Source organism: Vulpes vulpes, chromosome 2, assembly GCF_048418805.1.
Source record: "Vulpes vulpes isolate BD-2025 chromosome 2, VulVul3, whole genome shotgun sequence".
NCBI classification, from domain to species: domain Eukaryota; kingdom Metazoa; phylum Chordata; class Mammalia; order Carnivora; family Canidae; genus Vulpes; species Vulpes vulpes.
Window position 1 is genome coordinate 95,626,048 of NC_132781.1, and position 23,074 is coordinate 95,649,121.

At 39.5% G+C, this 23,074-nt stretch overlaps 1 protein-coding gene across 4 annotated transcripts in view; it reads left to right on the forward strand.

Annotated features, from left to right (window-relative positions):
* Nucleotides 1-18,365, forward strand: part of LOC112931128 (uncharacterized) — a 139,876-nt gene extending 121,511 nt beyond the window's left edge. For all 4 annotated transcript variants that reach the window (XR_011999939.1, XR_011999940.1, XM_072749331.1 and 1 more), the window contains one exon: nt 15,954-18,365. Coding sequence is in view for 1 of the 4 variants with exons in the window: in XM_072749332.1 (XP_072605433.1) it covers nt 15,954-15,962 (9 nt within the window). In the remaining 3 variants the exon portion in view is untranslated. The remainder of the gene's footprint in view (nt 1-15,953) is intronic.
* Nucleotides 18,366-23,074: the final 4,709 nt, after the last annotated feature.

The following is a 23,074-nucleotide window of genomic DNA, read 5'->3' on the forward strand; positions in this document are numbered from 1 at the left end:
TTGAGGAGACGTGGTGTCTGGGATGATCACTCTGAGAGAATGATTTTTAAGTTGAAATTGAAGGGTAAGCGGGTGGTGATGGGGGAGGGTGTGGAGAATGTTCCACAGTGGGGGACCAGCAAAGGTGAAGGTTCTGAGGTGATGGAAAAAGAGATGAATTAGTTGTAGGAACTGAAATCAGACCAGTGTGGCTGGAGGCAGGTGGGTCTTTCAGGGCCTAACCTTGATAATACATCGTAGAGTCAGAGAAACTTTGCGGAAATGATGGATTCGCGAACTAAAGATTTCCAAATTCAACAGGCAAAATTAGAGAATATTTTCCTTTCAGATTCTGACTGCTTGCTTCCGTATTATCTATATTCTGTAAAATGAACTTGATCAAACGCATTATTTTCACTTTTTCAGGTTTCACTGATGGTTGAGCTTATGGTATTTGGTGCAAGTCAAGTACATTCCTGGCCATTTTAATTTTTCAGAATCATCGGTGACATATTAACATATTGGGGAAGCTGAGAAGTTAAGTGCTGAAGCTTTAAGCAGTTGTAGAATAAATTCTGTGGTAATGATGATGTTACATTTACAGTATAAATGTTAATCAAAGGATTCACTCAAAATCCTTGTTAAAAAAATACCACCATAACGTTGTATGCGTGTCCATCCTCTGACCCTGGAAACTCTTGTTCTTAAACTTTAGGCAAAACATGGTCTTTGATTTTTCCTAATTTTATGCCAGAAAATGCAAACCACCAAAATGTTCTATTATTCTCTCTGCACTATGTGATTATGTTTGCCGGTGGCTTGGAAATGAATCAGTTGGCCTGTTCTAGGAAGGATCTCTTTAAAAGCAAACCATGGAATAATATTAGAGTGTGTTGTTTGATGACAGTCAGCGGCTGGCAAGGCTGTGTGCCCTGAAACAAGGAGACTGCCAGGTGCCACCAACCCGAGTCCCAGGTGCTGAGTGATTTGTGGAATGGCAGTGCTTTCCTTGCGCTCATCTACATGTCATGGCAGGACACCCTGTGCCAGCAGCTCATTTATCAGGAACTAGCACCATTCGCATTGATAATGTCTGCAATTAGAGCCTATTAGTCCTGATTGAAAGTGAGGGATCAAAGGTGTTATGTAATTTGAGAAAGGAGAAACAACATCTGGAGTCCTGTCATCTTGGTGAGAGAGACGGGAATGAAATTCCGGGAAGGAGTAAATGTGAGCTTCTGTAAACAAGAAGTTGTGGAGTGATTTCTTTAGGGATTGAATTTCATGTTAGCTTTAGAGATATTTAACCGTACTAGCTAGCGTGTATTGAGTGCCACAAGGATTGTGCTCCATGTTGACTTGTGCGAACTCTGAAAACTTACCACAGCCCTGTGAGAAGTAATGGGAGCATTGCCCCTTTCCATTTGGAGCTCTATAAACAGGGATGGCTGAATAAGTCAAGTATCCATACAATGCCCAAGGAAGTGGAAGCCGAAGCTAGCACTGCTGATGAGCATGATGCTAGACTTTAGTCTTGGGTGTCCTACTTCTCCATCCACGTCTCTTTATGCTACACTACATTGCCAGCTCACCAACAGCAACACAGGGGATGAAGGACCCTGAAGTTCCATGAACAATAGGAAGAAGGACTAGCTTAATATAAGAGGTCAAGGTGCTCATCAATGTGATGTATTAAGGATGAGCTGCTTGGGTAGTCCCAGATCTTTTCTGCTATTTGCTAACTGATGTCTGAAATTCCACAGCCTCAAACATTAGGCTCTAATCCTGTCAAAGCATTTTCCCCCTTCCTGTTAACGTGAATAAAGGCTGGATCTTTAAGCTTCAAATAAGTAGTGGCATTTGTATAATTGAATGAAAGGCAAGAGACCTGGTGTTCCCAGGAGGGGGCATTTTGTAGCCACTTAATAGAAGAAACTACAGCAAGAAAGGGAAGAACACAGGTAGGAGTGCTTATTTAGACTATAATGTGAATGGTGTCCCCAGAAGTACCCAACACCATGGTGGGAAGAGAATTTTGTGTGTGTGTGTATGTGTGTGTGTGTGTTTAACTGAAGACAAACTGAGGACATATTTTTCTTCTTTGTCAAATACTTCTTACAGCAGTTTCCAAGGCATTTCCTTGGTCAATTTTAAAATGTGCCCTTCTATTACACTAGACTGAGTTTAAGGAGGTTTCTGCAACCTGAACTGACCCACTTATTTCTGAAAGTCAAAGAGACTTAACAACCTGTCCATGTGACCTCAGAGAATGTATGTGACATCAGTGCTCCGTGTTATCCCATTCTGGTTAGAAAATGAAAATTAACAAACTATCAACCTCAGTAGTTCATAAATATTTCATTAAGCTTTGATTGTAATGGGAAAATTTGAAAAATTTGCCTAACATTGAAGTTATAAAAAAATAGTCTTTTAAAAATTGTTCCTGCAGGCAACCTACTTTGAATTATTACTAAGCAGAAAAAACAAGGGCTGTGTTAGGGCCAGATGATAGAAACTGAAAGCTACATGTGGTTTTTCTAGCAAGCATTCCCAAAGGGGCCCTGGTGGCTAGGTACATGCTTTTGATTAAACTCACTGAATTTCTTCTATTGTGGCTACAATGCCTGGGCTGGTTACCAAATGTCTTCCTTTCATGGGGATTTGTGCATTAAAAATCACGGAAAGGTGCTTTCTGAAAGTGTCGTATTATATGAATGTTTTATAGTATTTTGTGAATGCTGACCATTTTGGGTAAGGTTTTTGAACTTCAAGATAATTACACCCAGTGTACATAGCATGGACATCTAGAGGTTAGCAAGATGGAAAGTACGTTGCAGGTGCCCATTCCTGAAGGTTCCTTCTCCTTGTGATATGTGTGTAAGGCTCCGTTACTGGGCTTTGTTTTACTGACAAGCAAACATTGGAGCCAAACTCCCTGGGCTGGAGTTCTGGCTCCATCACTCCTTAACTGCTCAACTTTGGCAATTTGTTTAACCTCTGTGTCTCGGTTTGCTTCTCTGATAGAAAGAGAATGATAACAACACTTTCCTTGTCAAATTGTTATAAAATTAAATGAGAGAATATATATATATATATATATATATATATATATATATATATATATATATATATAATGAGCTTGGAATCATGTGGCCTGTAATAAATTCTCAAGAAATATTTATTATTACTCTTGCCCTTTCTAATTTTCTCTTCCTAACCTTTCCCCTCAATCTTTCCTCTATCATTCTTATATCAAATGTGTCCTATTTCATCTCTGAGTTTCCTGCTAACTCTGAGTTTGAGATTCTAGGATTCTTTTACATGTCAGGCATTGCAATAGGTGTGCTGGGGAGTACGAATGAAGAGATGTGGTCTCTGCTCTCAGATTACAGCCGTGCAGAGGAGATTGGACAGCTAACTGCCACAGTAGGCAGAATGATATATGCTCTTACAGATGTATAAGGAGCATTGGTAATACAGGAAGAGAGAGGAAAGAAAAATTTCAGTTGGAGAATGAAATATGATTTGGGAGAGCTTTTCAGCCATCTTGGCCTCTGCATTCCATTTTTTTCCTTTTTAAGATTTTCTTTCTTTATTTTAGAGAGAGCGAGAACTCGAGCAGGGGGAGGGGTAGAGGGAGAAGGAGAAAATCTCATGTAGACTCTCTGTGAGTGGGAAACCCAATATGAAGCTCAACACGGGGCTCATGGCCCTGAGATCATGACCCTGAAATCATGACCTGAGCCCAAACCAAGAATCAGAGACTCAATGACTGAGCCACCCAGGCACTGCTGCATTCTGTTTTTTTTTTTTTTTTTTTTTTTAAGATTTATTTATTTATTTATTCATGAGAGACATAGAGAGAGAGGCAGAGACATAGGCAGAGGGAGAAGCAGGCTCCATGCACCGGGAGCCCGATGTGGGATTCGATCCCGGGTCTCCAGGATCGCGCCCTGGGCCAAAGGCAAGCGCCAAACCGCTGCGCCACCCAGGGATTTGAAGGTACAGGGATACGTGAGTAAAGGCTCAGAGGCCAGAAAGTGAAGAATGAGTCTATGGAACTGGAATCTAGGGAATCATGCCTGGCAATTGCAGCCTAGGGGCTAGTGATTGCTAAAAAAACTAGCATGACATACTAAGGCTTTGGAGTTTGTTTTACTGATAATAAGCACTCAAGAAGTTTAAACAAAAAGGGACAAAATCAGTCCTTGTTTCTTCTCTCTTTCTGTTCCGTTCTTCTGTTCCTTCTTTAAGGGTTGCTTTTCATTAAAGCAGTTGGTCAGCCCTACCTAGCCCTTCCCTCTGCCTCACATTAGTCTTGCTACGACTCCCTCTGGACAGGGAGTACTGTGTCTTCTGTTAAGGTGATTTATTATTCTCTGAGATCCTAACTTACATTTACATATTCTAAATGACAGCTGCAAGGGGAACATTCTTTATAATATATATTCTAGTGACCTGAGCTTCTTCAGTGATTATTTTATTTTATTTTTTAAAAGACTTATTTACTTACTTATTTATGATAGACACACACACAGAGAGAGAGAGAGAGAGAGAGAGAGGCAGAGACACAGGAGGAGGGAGAATCAGGCTCCATGCTAGGAGCCCTAGGCGGGACTCGAGTCCGGGACTCCAGGATCGTACCCTGGGCCAAAGGCAGGCGCTAAACCGCTGAGCCACCCAGGGATCCCTGATTAGTTTTATTTTTAAAAGATTTTATTTATTTATCTGAGAGAGAGTTTGAGCACAGGAACAATGGGAAGGGGCAGAGGGACAGGGAGAAGCAGACTCCCCGCTTTGCAGGAAGCCAGATGATAATGATTTTGGACTCAGTGCCAAGACCCTGGCATCATGACCTGACACCTCCAACTGAGCCACCTAAGCACTCCTCAGTGATTAGTTTTGAATAAAAACATCGTAGATCAAATTTGCCTTGGGTCAAATGTTGGTAATGTAAATTAATTAGTGGATATTGGCTGATAGTAGCATAAAACAGGCATTTTCTTTAGAAATAGTGCTACCTTTTTGAGTATTTATAATCTGTAATAAGCACAAGCTTAAGGTAACACATATGGAAAAATTTGTGTTCTTTTTTTTTTAAGAGTTTATTTATTTATTCATGAGAGACACAGAGAGAGAGAGAGAAAGAGAGAGAGGCAGAGACACAGGCAGAGGGAGAAGCAGGCTCCATGGAGGGAGCCTGATGTGGGACTCGATCCCCGGTCTCCAGGATCATGCCCTGGACCCAAGGCGGCGCTAAACCGCTGAGCCACCCGGGCTGCCCAAAAATTTGTGTTCTGTATCCATACGAAACAATGTGATTTTCTGCTGAGACTACTGTACTTCCATGTAAATTTGATTCTTCAGTCAGCATTACAGTTTTGTATAAGAAATATAAAATTTCATGTTGCATGTTATGAGTAGAACTCTATTTAATGCCCCAAATTTAGCTATATTCTGTTAAAGTAATAAACCAGGAGAGCATTAGACCGAGGTGACTCTGATACCTTGGGGACGCATGGAGGCAAACTAAACCAGAGTCAATGCAATTGAATTTAAGAAAACAAAACTTGAGACTAACTTATCACAAACAGCCAGCTAGGTTTTCCCCAATAGAGCAGCACATGAAGCTAGAGCCAATCAAATAATTTCTTTGCTTTGTTTCTGCATCTGCCCCATAAAAGCCTTCCTCCTAGCTTCCATCCACAGAAAGCTCCTAACTAATTTCAGCTTGGTGCTGCCTGATTTAAATGGATGTTTGCTCAAATAAACTCATAATTTTTTTAAACTCTTATAAATTTTAATGGACTTCAGTTTTGTTTTTTTTTAAATATTGTATTTATTTGTTCATGAGACACACACACACAGTGAGAGAGAGAGAGAGATAGAGAGAGAGATAGAGAGAGAGAGGCAGAGACATAGGCAGAGGGAGAAGCAGGCTCCCTGCAGGAAGCCCCATATGGGACTCAATCCCAGGATCCTAGGATCATGCCCTGAGCCAAAGGCAGATGCTCAACCATTGAGCCACCCAGGCATCCCAGTTTTTGGGTTTCGCATGCCCAGAAAGTAAGAACCAGCCTCCCTCACATTCCCCGCCGTGCGCCATGTTTTTGTCTTCACAGCAAGTTACTTAACCTCCTTGAATCTGTTTCCTCATCTGTAAAGGAATGATTATAAAAGTAGCTACCTCATAGAATTGCTGTGATTATTAAATTATGTATACACAGCTATTTGAATATGTTTGACACATGGCAAATTCCATGTTTCAGTGAATGTACTCTTTTATCCGTAAGGATGAAGTTGTTTTCTGTACTTGGAAAATTGTCTTCACTCATTATTCCAGGATAATCTTTCTTTCTTTTTTTCTGAAATATAATTTTATTATTTTAGAGCAATTTTAGATTCATAGCAAAGGTGAGCAGAAATATAGAGAGGGTCCCTAACACTCCCTTCCTATACATGCAAGCCTTCCACTATCAGCATATACCACAAATGTGATATATTTGTTACAGTTAATGAACCCACGTTGAAAGGAATTGGATACATATATCATTATATACTTGTCTGAACCCTTAGAATATACAACACCAGGACTGAACCCTAATACAAACTTGGACTTGGACAAACCCATGGACTTTGGGTGATAGTGATGTGTTAATATAGGTTTATTGGTTGTAACAAATGTGCCACTCTGGTGAGGGAGGTTGTGCATATGTAGGGGGAAGGGTATGTAGGAAATCTATGTATTTTCCTCTCAATTTTGCTATGAAAAGTGCTCTAAAAAAATAAAGTCTATTAAAAAAGAATCCTCTAAACTCTACCTTTTCATCTGTTCCTTTCCCTCAATCTCTGGCAACCACTGTCTCCAAATAGTTTTGTCCTTTCCAGGATGTTGTATGGTTGGAATCATATCATATATATAATTTTCAGATTACTTTCTTTAACCCGGTAACATGTATTTATGGTTCCCCCATATCTTTTCATGGCTTGATAGCTCATTTCTTTTTAGTACTGAATAAAAAATTCAATTTTGTCGATGTCCCACAGTTTATTAATTCATTCATTTATTAAGGGTATCTTGGTTGCCTCCAAGTTTTTGGTAATTATGAATAAAGCTGCTATAAAGATCTGTGTGTAAGCTTTTGTGTGCATACAAGCTTTTAATTCATTTGGGTAAATAATAAAGGGTATAATTCTTGGATTACATTTTAAGAGTATATTTAGTTTTGTTAGAAACTGCCAAATTGTCTTCCAAAGTGGGGGTACCATTTTGTATTCCCATTAGCAATGAATACGAGTCCTGTTGCTCCACATCCTTGTCAACATTTGATGTTGTCAGTGTTCTGGATTGTGGTCATTCTAATAGGTATACAGTGGAGTGTCATTGTTGTTTAATTTGAAATTTCCTAAGGATGTATGATGTTGAGCATCTTTTCATATGATTACTTGCCATCTATATATCTTTTTTGGTAAGGTATCTAGTTCCTTTAATCATTTTTTAAAAGATTTTATTTACTTATTCATAAGAGACACACACAGAGAGAGGCAGAGACACAGGCAGAGGGAGAAGTAGGCTCCATGCAGGGATCCCGATGCAGGACTTGATCCTGGGTCTCCAGGATCACGCACTGAGTCGAAGGTAGGCACTAAACCACTGAGCCACCCAGGCTGCCCCCTTTAATCATTTTTAATAGGTTTGTTTGTTTTCACATTGTCGAGTTTTAAGAGTTCTTTGTATATTTTGGATAGCAGTCTTTTATCAAATATGTCCTTTGCAAATATTTCTCTCAGTCTGTGGCTTGTATTCTCATTCTCTTGACCTAGGTCAATCTTTCAAGTTAAAAAAAATTGAAATAGGAAAAACAATTGTTTAACTAGAAACTTATCACAATAATGTGACGAGAAATAGCATTTGAGCAGCTAGAGAAGATTGTGGGGCTTATTTTTCCTCTCTAAAATATTAAGTGGCTAGACTGTTTTTCTAGTCTTTTAAAAAACATTTTCATTTCAAAATAATTTCAGATGTACAGGATTGCAAAATTAGCACAGGGAGTTCTCCTTTACCTTTCCCCCTGCTTTCTTTAATGTTACAATCTTACATAACCATGGTACACGACCACTAAGAAATTACCATTGGAACAACACTCTTAGCTCAACTACAGTTCTATTGGCATTTGACCAGCTTTCCACTAATGCCCTTCTTCTATTCTAGATCCAACATAGCCTATCACGTTGTATTAATTGTCACGTCTCCTAGATTTCCTCTAATCTTTTGTGGTTTCTCTGTCTCTCCTTGTTTCTTGTGACTTCAACACTTTTAAGAATACCAGGTGGGTATTTTGTAGAGTAGCTCTCAATTTGTGTCTGTCTGATGATATCTTACTATTAGTTGGATTTGAATGATGGGCTTCTGAGAAGAATACCACAGGAGCAAATTGGCTTTCTCATCTTGACATATAAATGGGTACATGATAGCAATATGACTCATACAGATGATGTTACCCTTGATCATTTGGTTAAGGGGCTGTCAGGATTCTCCCCTGTGAAGTTCTAATTTTTCCCATTCCATTTTCTATTCATTAGAAACCAGTCACTAAATCCAGATCACTCTAAAAAAAAAAAAAGGGTACCGACCTGCCTGCCCATTGTGGGGTCATGGGTCTTGGGTAGGCCCTCTCAGCGAGGGGACACAGCCAACCCTTGCTATTTCCCTTTTTCTTGGGGAGTCAGACTTCATAGAAATCTGTACTTGAATGTGAGACCTTGATAATAAAACTCTAAAAAAGGGTAATTAGGCTCCACCTGCCAGAACCACAGTAATTAAGAGCCACCACAATGCTTACAATACTTACTTATGGGTGATACTTTGAGGCTATGCTAATATCCTATTTCTCCTTAAAGTTCTGACCACTAAGTTAAGCATCCATCAGTGGAATTTCCCTGTGGCAATAATAACTATTGTAAAATTCTAATGATGTTCTATTTCTCTTATTTCTTTTTTAAAAAAGATTTTATTTAATTGAGAGGGAGAGAAAGAACACTCTTGAGAGAGACAGTGTGCACGGGAAGGGGGAGGAGCAGAGAGAGAGGGAGAAGCAGACTCCCCACTGAGCAGGGAGCCCTATGGGGGGCTCGATCCTAGGACTCTGGGATCATGGCCTGAGCCAAAGGCAGACCCCTAATCAACTGAGCCTCTCAGGGGTCCCAGGATTTCTATTATTAGTCACCCTGAGACACTTTTGCTTATGAGGCAGGCACGCACTGCTTCAAAGCTTTGGGGAAGGATTGCCTTCAGGCCAAAATATAATTCTCACTTGACCAATGGTTACGTGAAGTCATCTCAGTGTTGGTGGAGGAAGAAAACCTTTTATTTCAAGCATCATCTAAAAGGCATACAACCTGCCCCACATTGACCCTTTTTCTGGTTTTGCCAACTAGCTCACACCTGCACTTCGACACCCTGATTAGGACCAACTCTGCCATCTGTTTGCGATGTCTTCTCAGCTGCTTCCGTGGGAACTGGTGACAATCCCCCCTCCACTAGGAGCCCTGTTTGACTTGACTGGGAGAACAGCCCCAGTTGAGCCAGGCCTGGCTTTCCTGCCTGGCTGGTCTTCTTTGTCACCAAACCCATGCCAACTTTGGCTCCGAAAGTCTGGGTCTGTGATAGTCTACAGTCACAAATGTGGCTTGAAAGTTAAAACAGAGTATAGAGAAAACCAGATCCTGGTGGAGTTAGCAAATTAGCATATTTGTCTGAGTCAGTTTCACTTAAACTAATTAAGTTTCCCTTTGCTCACCACCCTTTGTTGGGTTTCCTCAAGTTTCTTGTGATTGTGATTCAATGAAACACAAGCTTGTGGATTTCTTCGTATGTTGCTTAATAGATCAGCATGTCAGCAAATAACTTCTTTGCAGGGAGCTGGTGAAATGCAGGGGTGATGGACAATTGCTCAATGCCTAGAAAAAAAACACATCACCAAATAGGGCGGGTTGGGAAATGAGTACAGAGACATGAAAGCTTAATCTGCAATTCTAGGTTTTAATGCAGAGTGGATTAATATAAAAATGGAGAGCGTTCCTATTGATTTCTGAGAAAAAAATGTATCAGGCCTATTCCTTTTATGCAGTGTATTCATTAAGCATTGACAAAGACACCATTTCGCCATACTTAGGCTTTTCTTATCTGTCATCAGAGACAGAAATTGATTTTTTTTTTTATTTGGGCCTGTCAAATCTGAATGATGAAAATAGCTAGCAAATTAGCTAAAAAATTTACAGTGCTGAATGTGTGCCTTTTGCTGTTTGGCATAGTAAGACTTGAGATTTTAGAAAGAGGATCTGTGGAAAAGGCCTGGGTAAAAGGAAGAAGTCATTAAAGTTACAAAGCCTTAGCACTTTTACAGAAAATTGAACTTTAGGGAAGAAAAATCTGGTGGTATTTGTTACATGGTTGATTCTCCCCAGCTGGTCTGTTCAAATATTAAGCATCTTCCGTGTGTGGGAATGATAGTGATGGCAACGGCAATCCATAAGGTAGGCTTCCACGTGGGACTCACTTAGGGCTTTAGTGATAGGATTTGTGCAGAGCCTGAGAGCCTGCCTGCATCACTCTGCTTCTAGAGCATTCAGTGTTGTCTACAGTTTTTCCCATTAGAATGAAATTTATATCTTTGCATCATTATTTGGATTTCTGAATTCCCCTGCCATCAAGACAGAGAAATATCTTAAACATTAATAGCTATTAAAACTCTAGATTAAAAAAACAACAACTCTAGATTAATTGCTTCTCCCACCACAGTGAGAAAAACCCACTAAAATAGAAGGCATGTGCACTGGGCAGTGGACAATGATTACAAAGATGGGAATAGTTCTGCTGGAAGTGGAAGGAGGGGCAAAAATAAATATGCTGAACATTCCAAAGAAAGAGCTCATTCTCTTGGAATGGAAGATTCCATTGGCTCTGGAAGATTCAGATATTCAGGGGGGATGAATGAAAAATAGGTCATTGTATCATATCAATATATTTTTGTATTCTTTCTTTTCTTTTTTACTACTAGCTGAACTTGCTGTTTCTTCTTTTTAAAAGGCATTAAAAAAAAGAGGAGGCACTTGGTTGGCCCAATCAGTTAAGCATCCAACTCTTGATTTCGGCTCAGGTTGTGATCTGAGGATCTTGAGATTGAGCCTCCACTGGGCTCCATACTGGGTGTAGAGCCTGCTTAATATTCTCTCTCTCCCCCTGCCCACCCTGATCTGCTCCTTCTCTACCACATGCTCTCTTTCTCCCTCTCAAAAATAAATAATATGAAATAAAATAAAATAAAATAAAATAAAATAATAAAATGCAATTAATATGATTGAAAGCATAGTGATAGTGGGAGAAATCATTTTACCCAGACATGGATCAGTTCTGCAAAAATCCCAGGCACTTCCAAAAATTTGTATTCTATAATATTATAAGTACTATACTGTTATTTAAAACTTCAAAGCTGTAGTCAAAACACAACTAAAATATCATATTATGTATGTTTTCTTTCAAAGGAATAAATTGATTAAACCTGAAGCAACCATTAACTTTAGGTAATCCTCTGCGTCTGAGATTTCAATGTTCCAAGAAGTACAAAGAACAAGGTCATGCAAAAATGGTTCCTTGTTTTGATTTGACATTCAAAAACATTTCATTAGACAATGGTGCCAGCTAGAGTTTTTATCTTTATAATCGTTCCTCCTTATCTGAGGCGACATGTTCCAAGACCCCTCAGTAGATGCCTAAAACCATGGATAGTACCCAACCCTATCTATACTTTAGTTTTTTTCCTATACATACATACCTATGATAGACTTAATTTATAATTAGGCACAGTAAGAGGTGAACACCCAAACTAATAGTAAAATAGAACAATTATAACAATATACTGGAATAAAATGTGAATGTGACCTCTCTCTCTCAAAATGTTTTTTTTTTTAAAGATATTTATTTATTCATGAGAGACAGAGAGAGGCAGAGATAGAGGCAGAGGGAGAAGCAGGCTCCCTCTGGGGAGCCCTGTGTGGGACTCAATCCCAGGACCCCGGCCAGGATCATGACTTGAGCCAAAGGCAGATGCTCAACCACTGAGCCACCCAGGTGTCCCTCTCTCTCAAAATATCTTATTGTAGGGCTCTAGCCCTTCTTGGGATGCTTTGAGGTGACAAAGCACCTGCGTGTGGAATGAAGTGAGCTGATGACGCAAGCTTTGTGATGTAATGTTAGGCTACCATTGACCTTCTGCTATAAGGCTGCATCAGGAGGAGGATCATCTGCCTCCAGACCCAGTTGACCTTGAATAACAAACTGTGGAAAGCAAAGCCCTGGATAAGAGAGGACTATTCTACTACATTGTGACTTGTGTTGTAAGGATTTGTATTGTTTAGAGGTAAAGCAAAATCACTTTTCACAAATTGTGTGAGGAATAGTCGTTTGTCCTTAGTACAGAGTGCTGATGTTTGGTTTTCTCTCATTTCCTGCTTCTACTCTTAGCCCATTACATTCTATTTGCAGATAACAACTGGAGTAATCCAGAAATGTAAATAGGATTATTTCACCCTCTGCTTAACTTCCCATTGGTTTTCTTATATTTAAAATTTGAACTCCCTTGCTTGTGACATGGAGCTGGAAGGAATGAGCCCTTTCTCACCAGCCTTATCTCATGACACTTTCCCATTTGCTTACTTGGTTCCAATCACACAGACATCTTTCTGTTTCTAGATAAACTGCCTGCTACATACCCACCTTACGGCCTTACAGTTGCTATTCCTACTGCCTAGAAACCTCTGCTCCCTGATTTTTGCATGACTGGCTGCTTAATCAGGTTCCACTCAAATGTATCTCCTCCCAAGAAAGGTCTTCTTTGCTCTCAAACCTAAGGGTAACTTTGATCCCAGTGTACATCATGTCACCCAGATTTTTTTTAATACTATTTTTCATTATCTGAAGTTATCGTGTTCAATCCTCTGTTTACTTTTTGTCATCCTTCAACAAGAATGTAACTTGATGGAGGAGAAGCATTGTTTGTCTCTTTTCCTTCCATACTTCTGGATTGATAACAGTCTGGAGTCATGTAAATATTTCTTGAATGAATGAATATATTAATAAATTATTTCTTCTTTTCTTAGTTGGTTCATTGACAACCCATAGAAACTGCACAGTAGTAAAGTAGATGTATTTCTTTCTTTTTTTTTTTTAAGATTTTGTTTATTCATGAGAGACACAGAGACAGAGGCAGAGACATTGGCAGAGGGAAAAGCAGGGGAGATCCCCTGTGGGAAGCCCAATGTGGGACTTGATCCTGGGGCTCCAGGATCACGACCTGAGCCAAAGGCAGATGCTCAACCACTGACACCCAGGTGCCCCAAGGGGATGTATTTCAACTAGTTTGTCTCTCTCTCTACAGAGAGATTGGCAATTACCATTACCAACTCCTAGGAGATTAGGTTCTTCTGGCCTCTGACCTAGTAAGAGTAGACCTTTGTGTAAAAAAAAAAAAAAAAAAAAAAGCTACTGGTTCATTAAGAATATGGTCTCTTCAGATTAGTCAGCCAGACAATATAAATTACTAATTAATTAAATAAAATACAAATTAAAAAGAGGGATAGAAGGGAGTTCAACATGAGTTGGAGGGTAGACGTAATGTATAGATTAGCCCAGAGAATTCTCATTCTCATTGTTGATGCCAAGAGATAGGCCTGTAACCCGAAGGGACATTGACAGAGAGCCTGGCAGTGACTCTGATGCTTTCTAAATGTACCAGGGAAACTGAAGAATGTGAGGCATATGGTGAGGGAGCCAATTTGTGTGTTTAACCGGCATTTAATATGGAATAAGAAAAATTTCCGACAAAAGAAAGGGTTGGGGATGCAGTGATAGAGAGATGTCTGGAGTGTTGGAGAGCGAGTTTCTTTGTGTGTAGCCTAGGCAGTAACATGTGGCTAAAACAGATGCTAAGAGTCTTCTGAAAGGGAGAAAACGTTTCTAAAAATAGAGGTTGTGTTTAGAGGGAGAAAGGGACTAACTCAAGGGTGGTCTTTAATTAGGGGGAGAAATGGAATATAGTGTAGGGAGGAAATAAAACTCCAGCCATTGTTGGATAGCAGTTAATAGAGTCAAATGTTTTCTTTTTTTTCTTTTCTTAGTCAAATGGTTTCTTTTTTTTTCTTGTTTAGTTAATTATTTGAGAGAGAGAGCATGAGCAAGGGACAGGGCAGAGAAGCAGAGACAGAAGCAGGTTCCCCACTAAGCAGGGAGCCCAATGCGGGGCTTGATCCCAGGACCTTGGGATCAGGACCTTAGCTGAGGGTAGATCTTTAACTACTGAGCCTCCCAGGTGCCCCTAGAGTTGAATGTTTTCTGTCCACTGGTCACCATCTTAAGCCACAATGTAGACACGGGTAGCACAGAACTACCAAACAATAACCTCCCTGGGCAACTGAACCCTTTTCAAAAGCCATGGGCAAGCCTTTTAAAACCTAGGATCCATGACTGAACTTGGAAATGTGGGAATGCCTGAAACACATGTTTGTGATCATTCCCACGTGTATTTATTTCTGGAGAAATTTTTTGTCCAAGAAATTTTCTTGGATTCCTAGAGGGGTCTGAGATTTTTAAAAGGGCAAGATACGCTGCTGGATGGCTTTGCTGATGCTACGCTTTTGGTGAGAAAGCTCTCCCACTTTCCCTGAGGTGGTGACAATCCAAGGGACTTTAACAAGGGAGCAAAATAGGTAGTAAAAGTCTTTCTATGGCTTGGTAAATTGATGATCGATCGATCCTGCTATGTTGAAAGTAACTCTGGCTATCCAGAGACTCCAAAAAACAGTTCCCGTTGCTTTGTGAATATGACTATGTAGATTTTGACTGATGGACAAATGACTCATTGCCCTTGAAAACACTATGGAAAAGCTATGCTTTGCATCTGTCTTGGGAATAAACTTGCTTTTGATGGACATTGTGATGGCAAACAATTTAAAGTAAAGGAAGACAGAATGTCATCTTTGGGGGCAGATACTAGTATGAGAAGTCAAAAGTGTGAGGGAAGTGCTTTTAAAGAGGTGATATTTTTCTGTGTTCTTTTATGCCACTGTAAGCACAGGAAAAACATTTTTATTTTTACTCTTATTTAAAAGTCAGTGAATGTCCGACCCAAGCCGGACATTCATTGTAAGTGAAAAAAAACACTGTTAACCTGGATACACAGGGTTTGGTAATAAATGGTTTAGGGGACCCTGTAACTTTAATTATTGTCAAAATTTCAAATAACTGAACTGTGTGTGTGTGTGTAATACTATTTTGTGAAAAGTCACAAGTACTTATTGGAAATTCCTTATAAAACATCAGATGCTTATTTTCCTGGAGCATTGGCCTCAAAATCTTTAATTTATTGGCTAGAATGAATTGTTCTAGTACCAAGATACATTTACGACTCTTTTAATTCAGTTGGTGTATTTGGTATATGCAGATGACATATTAATTTAAAAAAAAACATGAGGGAGGATTTTTCAGGCCTGAAAGAATCCAAGCCTCTTCATTCAGGGAGTTGCCTTGACACGAGGAAAATCAGATTTCATGAATATAACTTGATATTATCCTTTAACTTGATATTTACCCCAGGAAGATAAGATGGGAAAACAACACATCCAATTCAATAATAGATAAGAAACACACACTTTTTCTTTTCTGAGAGCTATGTAACCTTTGGGTCAATTTGGATGTTTAGAGAATTTTTCTTTTGTACTTGTGGGAATTTTAAAGATATATATATCTCAAAGAGTTTATATCAAACAGAATGACCTACTTAAAATAGAAAAAAAAAAAAAAAAGAACAGTTCCACTCTTCTGAGCCAGCAGAAGCTGAAATTCCTTGATACTATTCTTCTCTACTGAGTGTCTCACTTCAGAGCTTCTCTTTTAATTTTCTTGACACTTCTCATTTCAGAGGGACTAAAACGTATCAGCTGAAACACCCCTTCAAATGTGTATGGGAGATTCTCTCCAGGACACTTCTTGGACTCTTCACTCGGTGTTATTATCTGATAAGAAAGGACCTACATCCAGAAGCCCACACTGTCACTCAAGCTCTCTCCATGCCAGCTATCCTTGAAAGTGACCTAACAGTGCGGATCCGTGCCTGCTGCTCTGGGGACACCTCTGCTCCCTGGCTCACTGGAATCCATAGCAAGGCTCTGCTGTGCTCAGTGACCCAGTTGCCAGTTGGCTTTGGTCAAGCTTCGGGATTTAAGATTTTGTCACCTTCTTAGTCTCAAATGTCCACATCACCATGTCATTCCCTACTTCACTGTAACTACTTATGCCTCACAGAACCCAGAGAATATACAGGACCTGGAGAGTGTAGAAAAGTCTTCACAAAAGTGAATAATCTGACTTTTAAGAACTATACTTCCCTACTTTTTAGTATTCATTTCTTTGAGAACTTTTGCTGTTTTCCAGATTTTACATGGCCAATGTGAGAATAATCCCCTTTACTGAGCTTTCTAACAAGTTGTAAATTTATTTGAACAGATCTTTGAACCTATTGCTAATTAATTCTGCTTGTTTTCTCTGGGAGCCAAGAGGGAAGAGGAGAGAGGGAGAGATAGAGAAAGATGTGTGTGTATGCATGCCCTCGTATACGGACCATCCATGAGAAACTGGTGTTCAGAATGGTACAATTTTTTTGAGATATAACTGGTATATAACATTGTATTAGTTTCAGGATTACAACATGATGATTCAATATTTGTATGTATAGTGAAATGTTTGCTACAGTAAGTCTAGTTACCATCCATCGCCACACATGGTTACAAATTTTTTTCTTGTGATGAGAACTTTTAAGACCTATCCTTATCAATTTTCAAATTTCAGATGCAGTATTATTAACTATGATAATGCTGTGCATTACATCTCTAGGACTTCTCTATTTTTAACCAGAAGTTTGTACTCTTTGACCACCTTTGTCCATTTTTCCCACTCCTTACCCCAGAATTCTGGAACTTACAGGCCTATTTTGCACAGGCCCAATTATTGTATCAGAAATCTCTAGTTCCTTTATATTTTTTTAAATTGAAAATTTCAGTCTAAAACATGATTTCCTTAGTCATAGTCTCCCTTTATAGACTATTTTAATCTTAGAAAGCATGCACTAATTTATTTATAGACTACAAATTCAATAATCCTATGAAATCATGTTATAAATCATGATGTTTTGAGTAGATATAGGGGAACTTGGTCAAACCAGAGATGATTTTTCTAATACCATTCTCAATGTGGCTAGATTTTTTTCAAAGGAGATTTTATTTATTTACTTATGAGAGGATCACGACCCAAGCCAAAGGTAGATGCTCTCCCACTGAGCCCACCACGTGCCCCATGATGAGATTAATATGCAGTCGGACCTCTGCCGACAGAAGGGACAGAGTGAGGCAGAAACCTGCTATCTAGTGGCTCAGGGACCTGTTAGAAACTGACTCCATTTAAAGTAGCAAATTTAAGAAAAAAAATAACAGTACTTCAGAATCCATCTAGAAATATCAAAGCTCTCCATAAAAATAAAAATCTTTACTTATCAGATCTCAGAACATGAAATTCTATCAATTATAATTTTCTCCGTGTAAGACTGGGAGTGATTTACTCATATTTGGAAGCTGAAGTGACTGTCAGGCTGCTAGGGAGTGAGTTTTCTCTGGTGTCAGTCAGGACTTGCTCACTCTGTGAGAGAACCCGCCTATGCTTGAACTCATGCCTGAAAAATATCTGAGGGAACTTCAGTGACTTATTCTGTGTTTGTTCCTCTCAAATCTGAAATTCTAATCACGATTTTTGGAATCAGGCCCACCGCATATTCAGGTATTCTCAAAAATAGGTGGACTCTCCTTCTAGCTTGAGATGTTGACCTGAGTCATGAGCAAACCATGTGGGCAAGTGGTCTGGTTGGAGGGCTTACTCAGTCTCTAATTATTTGCAAGATATGATGTGCTCTGAGGAACCAGCAAATAGCAATCAGACCGATATTTATCCACCATTGTAATTCTGAAGGTTTTCTGATGAAAACCTCGGTAATCCTATAAAATGATTTATTATTAAACCACTATTATTTTGTACTTCATAAATATATAAGCATGCATACTGAAATTCATTTTGATAGAAAATTCATGGCTTTTTAATCAGATAATTGATGTCATTTATTATATCCCAAGTATCATTCTATTAATCCTTTCTGGGAAGCTCAGAAGTAAGCTGATCAAAGAAAAGAGCACTACATTATAAAATGATAAATTTTATGTCTGTTTGATATGAAAGAAGCTATACTGTAAAATGGGAAAAATAAATGCCGTTGTCTTTGAAGCAAAAATTTTAGAAATGATTCCTTACTCTTACTAAATTAAAAGATAACATCTCTTGATCAGAAAAAAATCACTCCTGGGGCCACTTTTCCTTTCCTTACCTCAGAGGATTTTTGTGAGGATAGAGGAGGAAAATGTAAAACGTTTTATTCATTCTTTCAAAAATTTTTACTGAATGCTCATTTTATGGAAGCTTCTAATAGCGAGTCTAATCTATAAAATATCTAATCTATGAAAGTGGTTTACATATCAATGCATTATATCTGTTTTTCTTTCACCCAACATGGTGCCTTTGTAAGTAGTATACACACCCATGCATAGGAAAAGAAGGGGGAAAGGAACTTTTTTGTTAACAGTGACCACATATACTGTCTTTTCCATTCCCTTTGCTTTTTCTTCAGTGCAGTCTGGAGCAACCTGAGGATGGAAATCATCCCTAATAAGTGGGTGACTTCCCTAAATTTGGAAGTGTCCTTTGGATAGGATGCTTTAAGTTACCAAAGTCTTATAGAAATCCCTGCAGTTGGATGGAGCTAGAACTGAACTGAAATTCTGGCTTAGCATTGGTTTCATCAGTGTAGCCTTTACTTAAAATCGAGGAAGCTAATGTCTGTTCACCTGGCGGATAAAAGCATTTATTAAACAAAATCAGTTGTATGAAGTACCTGGCATCTTGCTCAATAGTGCAGGGAGGCCTGACCAAGAGTGTTGAGGGTCTTTTCAAGATGCAAGAGCCCTGTCTTTTGTTAGATGGGGTGTAAGATGGTGGGGTGTGCCTTTAAACTGTGTGTCCCCTTGATTTGCACTGGAATCATTTGGGTGGGAAAATATTTGGTACTTCAGTGAAACTGATAATTATAAACATCCAAGAGTATGTAACAAAGGAAACCTCTCAATGAACTCAAGACACTGTCAATGCTATTCAACCAAAGTCGACCAAGATACACATCTTTAGATGGAGGCAGGGACACACACTTTGGGGACAGTGTGGTGTCTCAGTAAGAAGTAGTAAGGAAGGACTTATAGCATTTGGGGCTGTCCTAAGGATTTGGGGATGGTTTAAGAAAGCAGAGCTTTATTTTAGATCTGCTGCTGTCAGGGAGAGGGTGTTGGTGTAAAGAGGGAGATGTCTATGACTAACATTTGCCAACACCACCAAGCAATTCTCCAATTCTCATTGGACACCAACTGGGTATCCTACAGATTTAACTTCATTCTCACACCATCCTTATGGAAACAGCATCAGATACTTCATATTAAGAGCTCAGTCCCACAAAGCTGACTCCACTTCAGATGCCATTCAAATTGTCACCTGTATTTCTGAATGACTGACTATAAATCGGTTTCCCTCAGCTTCCTCCTATGGTTTGCTAACCTGCTATCATAGCGCACAAAACTCAGGAGAACATTTACTTACTTTATCAGTTTATCATAAAGTATACAGGTGGACATCCAAGTGAAGAGGTACAGAGAGTGAGTTCTGGAAGGGTCTCAAGAGCAGGAGCTCCTGTCTACACAAAAAGCATGAACCACAAAAGAAGCTCATCAAATCTTGTTGCTGAAGAGTTCTTGAGCCTTTTAGGTTTAACCTCCTGCCTGCCATTCTCCTACCTTTCCCAGTAGTTGGTGGCTGGGGCTGAAATTCCAACCCTATAATCACTTGGTCTTTCTAGTGACCAGCTCCATCCTAAGCCTATGTAAGGACCCCATCTTAAGTCATCCCATTAGCATAACCTCAAGTGTGCTCCAAAGTGTGTCTTGCTATGAATGGCAAGACACACTGTCACTTAGGGGACCACTAGAATTTTAGTTCTGTGTCAGAAACCAGGATGAAGACCAAATATATTTCCTATTATACCACAGGCTGCTATAACAAATTATCACCAATTGGGTGGCTTAAAAACAGGATTTATATCTTCACAATTCTAGAGGCTAGAAGTCTAAGAGCAAGATGTTGTTTGGGTTGGTTTCTTCTGAGGCCTCTCTCCATGCCTTGTAGATGGCCATCTTCTCTTTTCGTCTTCACATGGTCTTCCCTCTGTCTCTCTACTCTAATATTCTCTTATAATGACTTTATCATATTGAGTTAGGTGACCTAATTTTAACTTATCTCTTTAGAGATCTTACCTCCAAAAATAGTTACTTCTGATATACTGGGGTTTAGGGCTTCAACATATGAATCTTGATGGGTCACAGTTCATCCCATAAGAAATGTCTTAAATAATCTTACCCAGAAGTTCAGACTAGGGTAAGGTATTTACTCATACTAGTTGGGATAGGGATCTTTGGTCCTTAATGTGGCTTTGCCAATGTTCATGTTTTGTTGTGTTAGACACACATGGTGATCTTGTTTTTATCTTGATCCATCACGGCCATAGAACATCATTAAAAAAAAAGATTTTATTTATTTATTTGAGGCAGAGAGAGAGATCGTGTGAGCGCAAGTGGGGGGAAGGGGCAGAGGGAGAGGGAGAAGCAGGCTCCCCACTGGGCAGGGTGCCTGAAGCAGGGCTTAATCCCAGGACCCAGGATCATGACCTGAGCTGAAAGCAGACTCTTAAATGATTGAGCTACATAGGTGCCCCTGCACCCAGAAGTACACCAAGTCCTACGTGAGAGTGCCAGGCCAACTTGTGGATGCCAGGGACTGCTTTTCTCTTTCTCGGCATCATAAAAAAAAGAGGACAAACTGAAATACAACACCAGTTCATATTGTTCATATTACCAATTTAAGACTGTATCTTGGCCAGTACAACATAGGGAGCTTTTCCAAATAGGCTGGCACCTAATGAGTGTGAATAAAAACCTCTTCCTAAGCAAGATAAATGGATAAATAAGAAATTGCAATGAAAACTATGATGCTCAACTATATCACAAGACTCTTGCATAAAATGACTTATTAAAAACTGAAATAAGAAACAAAATGATTTCCTATGATTACTCAGCGTAACGGGGAAGGCTGAGCAAGTACTGCTTGAGTGAAGGATGAGCCTGACACCATAGACATGGTAACAGGATGAGAGTCAGGGTCACAGAGGGAGGAGCTTGGGCTTTAGTGGCAGGACTTAATTTAAAACTTGACTTTTCTCCTTATTAACTGGGTTGCTTAGCTTCTTTGAGCCTGTTTCCTCACCTATAAAACAGATATCATACTAATACTTCAAGGGTTATTGTGAGGAACAGGAAGGGAAAATGCATGTGAAGAACTGAACCTAGCATACTGCCTGACACACAATAAATATAATAGTAGTGATGATGATGATGATGATGGGGAGGAGGAATCTTCCTTACACTTTCTTGTTCCTCATTCTCCAGATACAATCTTTTGGCAAATCTTATGAGCCCATAACTTTAAAATTTATAGTGAATCTGGCAGCTTCACCATCGTTTCTTTCCCAGTCCAGGTCATCATAAATCTCTTGCATGAACTATTGTACACTCTTCCCAGGTGGTCCACCTACTTCTGTTCTTGCCTCTCTGCTCCCATACCACGATTTGTTATCCACCTAGAGTAAAATTGAACCATGGTACATCTCTATTTGTCCCAACTCCAGAATAAAAGATGGACAGAAGATAAGTAAGTGTGTGAAAAGATGATGAACATCATACATCATTAGGGAATTACAAATGAAAACAACAATGAGATACCACTGTAGACCTCCTAGAGTGGCCCAAATCCAGAATGCTAACAGACCAAATACTGGTGGAAAACTAAACATTCTATTACCCTATCATCAGTAATTGTGCTCTTTGGCAGTTACCTAAATGAGTTAAAAAGGTATATCCCAACAAATCCCTGCACATGAATGTATATAGAAACTTTTCTCACAATTGCCAGAACTTGGAAGCAACCAAGATGCCCTTCAGGATTAACAAGCTGGACAAATAAACTGGTAAATCCAGACAATGGAGTATGATTCAGTGCTAAGAAGAAATGAGCTATTGTGTCATGAAAAAATATGGAGGAAACTTAATTACTTACCACCAAGTGAAAGAAGTTAGCCTGCATACTACTATTTGTATATATTAGATATTTCATTATAGAAATTTAAAAGTGTTCTGTCTTTATGTATGTTATTACACCTGCCTTATACAAATTCCAAAGTTGACAGTATGCCCAGGCAGAGACACTTAAATATATTTAAATGTCAAGAAGCTTCCAGCTCCTGAGTGCTGTGAATTCTGAGGTCCATAGTAAGGTTACTGGTTATTACCTTAAAATTCTCTTTAAGAATAACTTCCTTGGGCACCTGTGGGCTCAGTCACTTTAGTGTCTGCCTTCGGCTCAGGTCATGATCCTGGAGTCCTGGGATCAAACCTGGCATTGGGCTCCCTGCTCAGCAGGGCGTCTGCTTCTTCCTCTGCCTCTCCCCTGACCCATGCTCTTACTCTGTCTCTCTCAAATAAATCTTCTGTTTTAAAAAAAAGAATAGGTGGATCCCTGGGTGGCTCAGGGGTTTGGTGCCTGCCTTCCCCCCAGGGCGTGATCCTGGAGACCCGGGATCGAGTCCCACATCAGGCTCCCTGCATGGAGCCTGCTTCTCCCTCTGCCTGTGTCCCTGCCTCTCTCTCTCTCTCTCTCTCTCTCTCTGTCTCTTATGAATAAATGAATAAAGTCTTCAAAAAAATAAAAAAGAATAACTTCTAATCCTTAACAACTGTAAAAAAAAGGGATAATAGTGAATGCTATCACTTGGAGGACATTAACAAAAGGAGA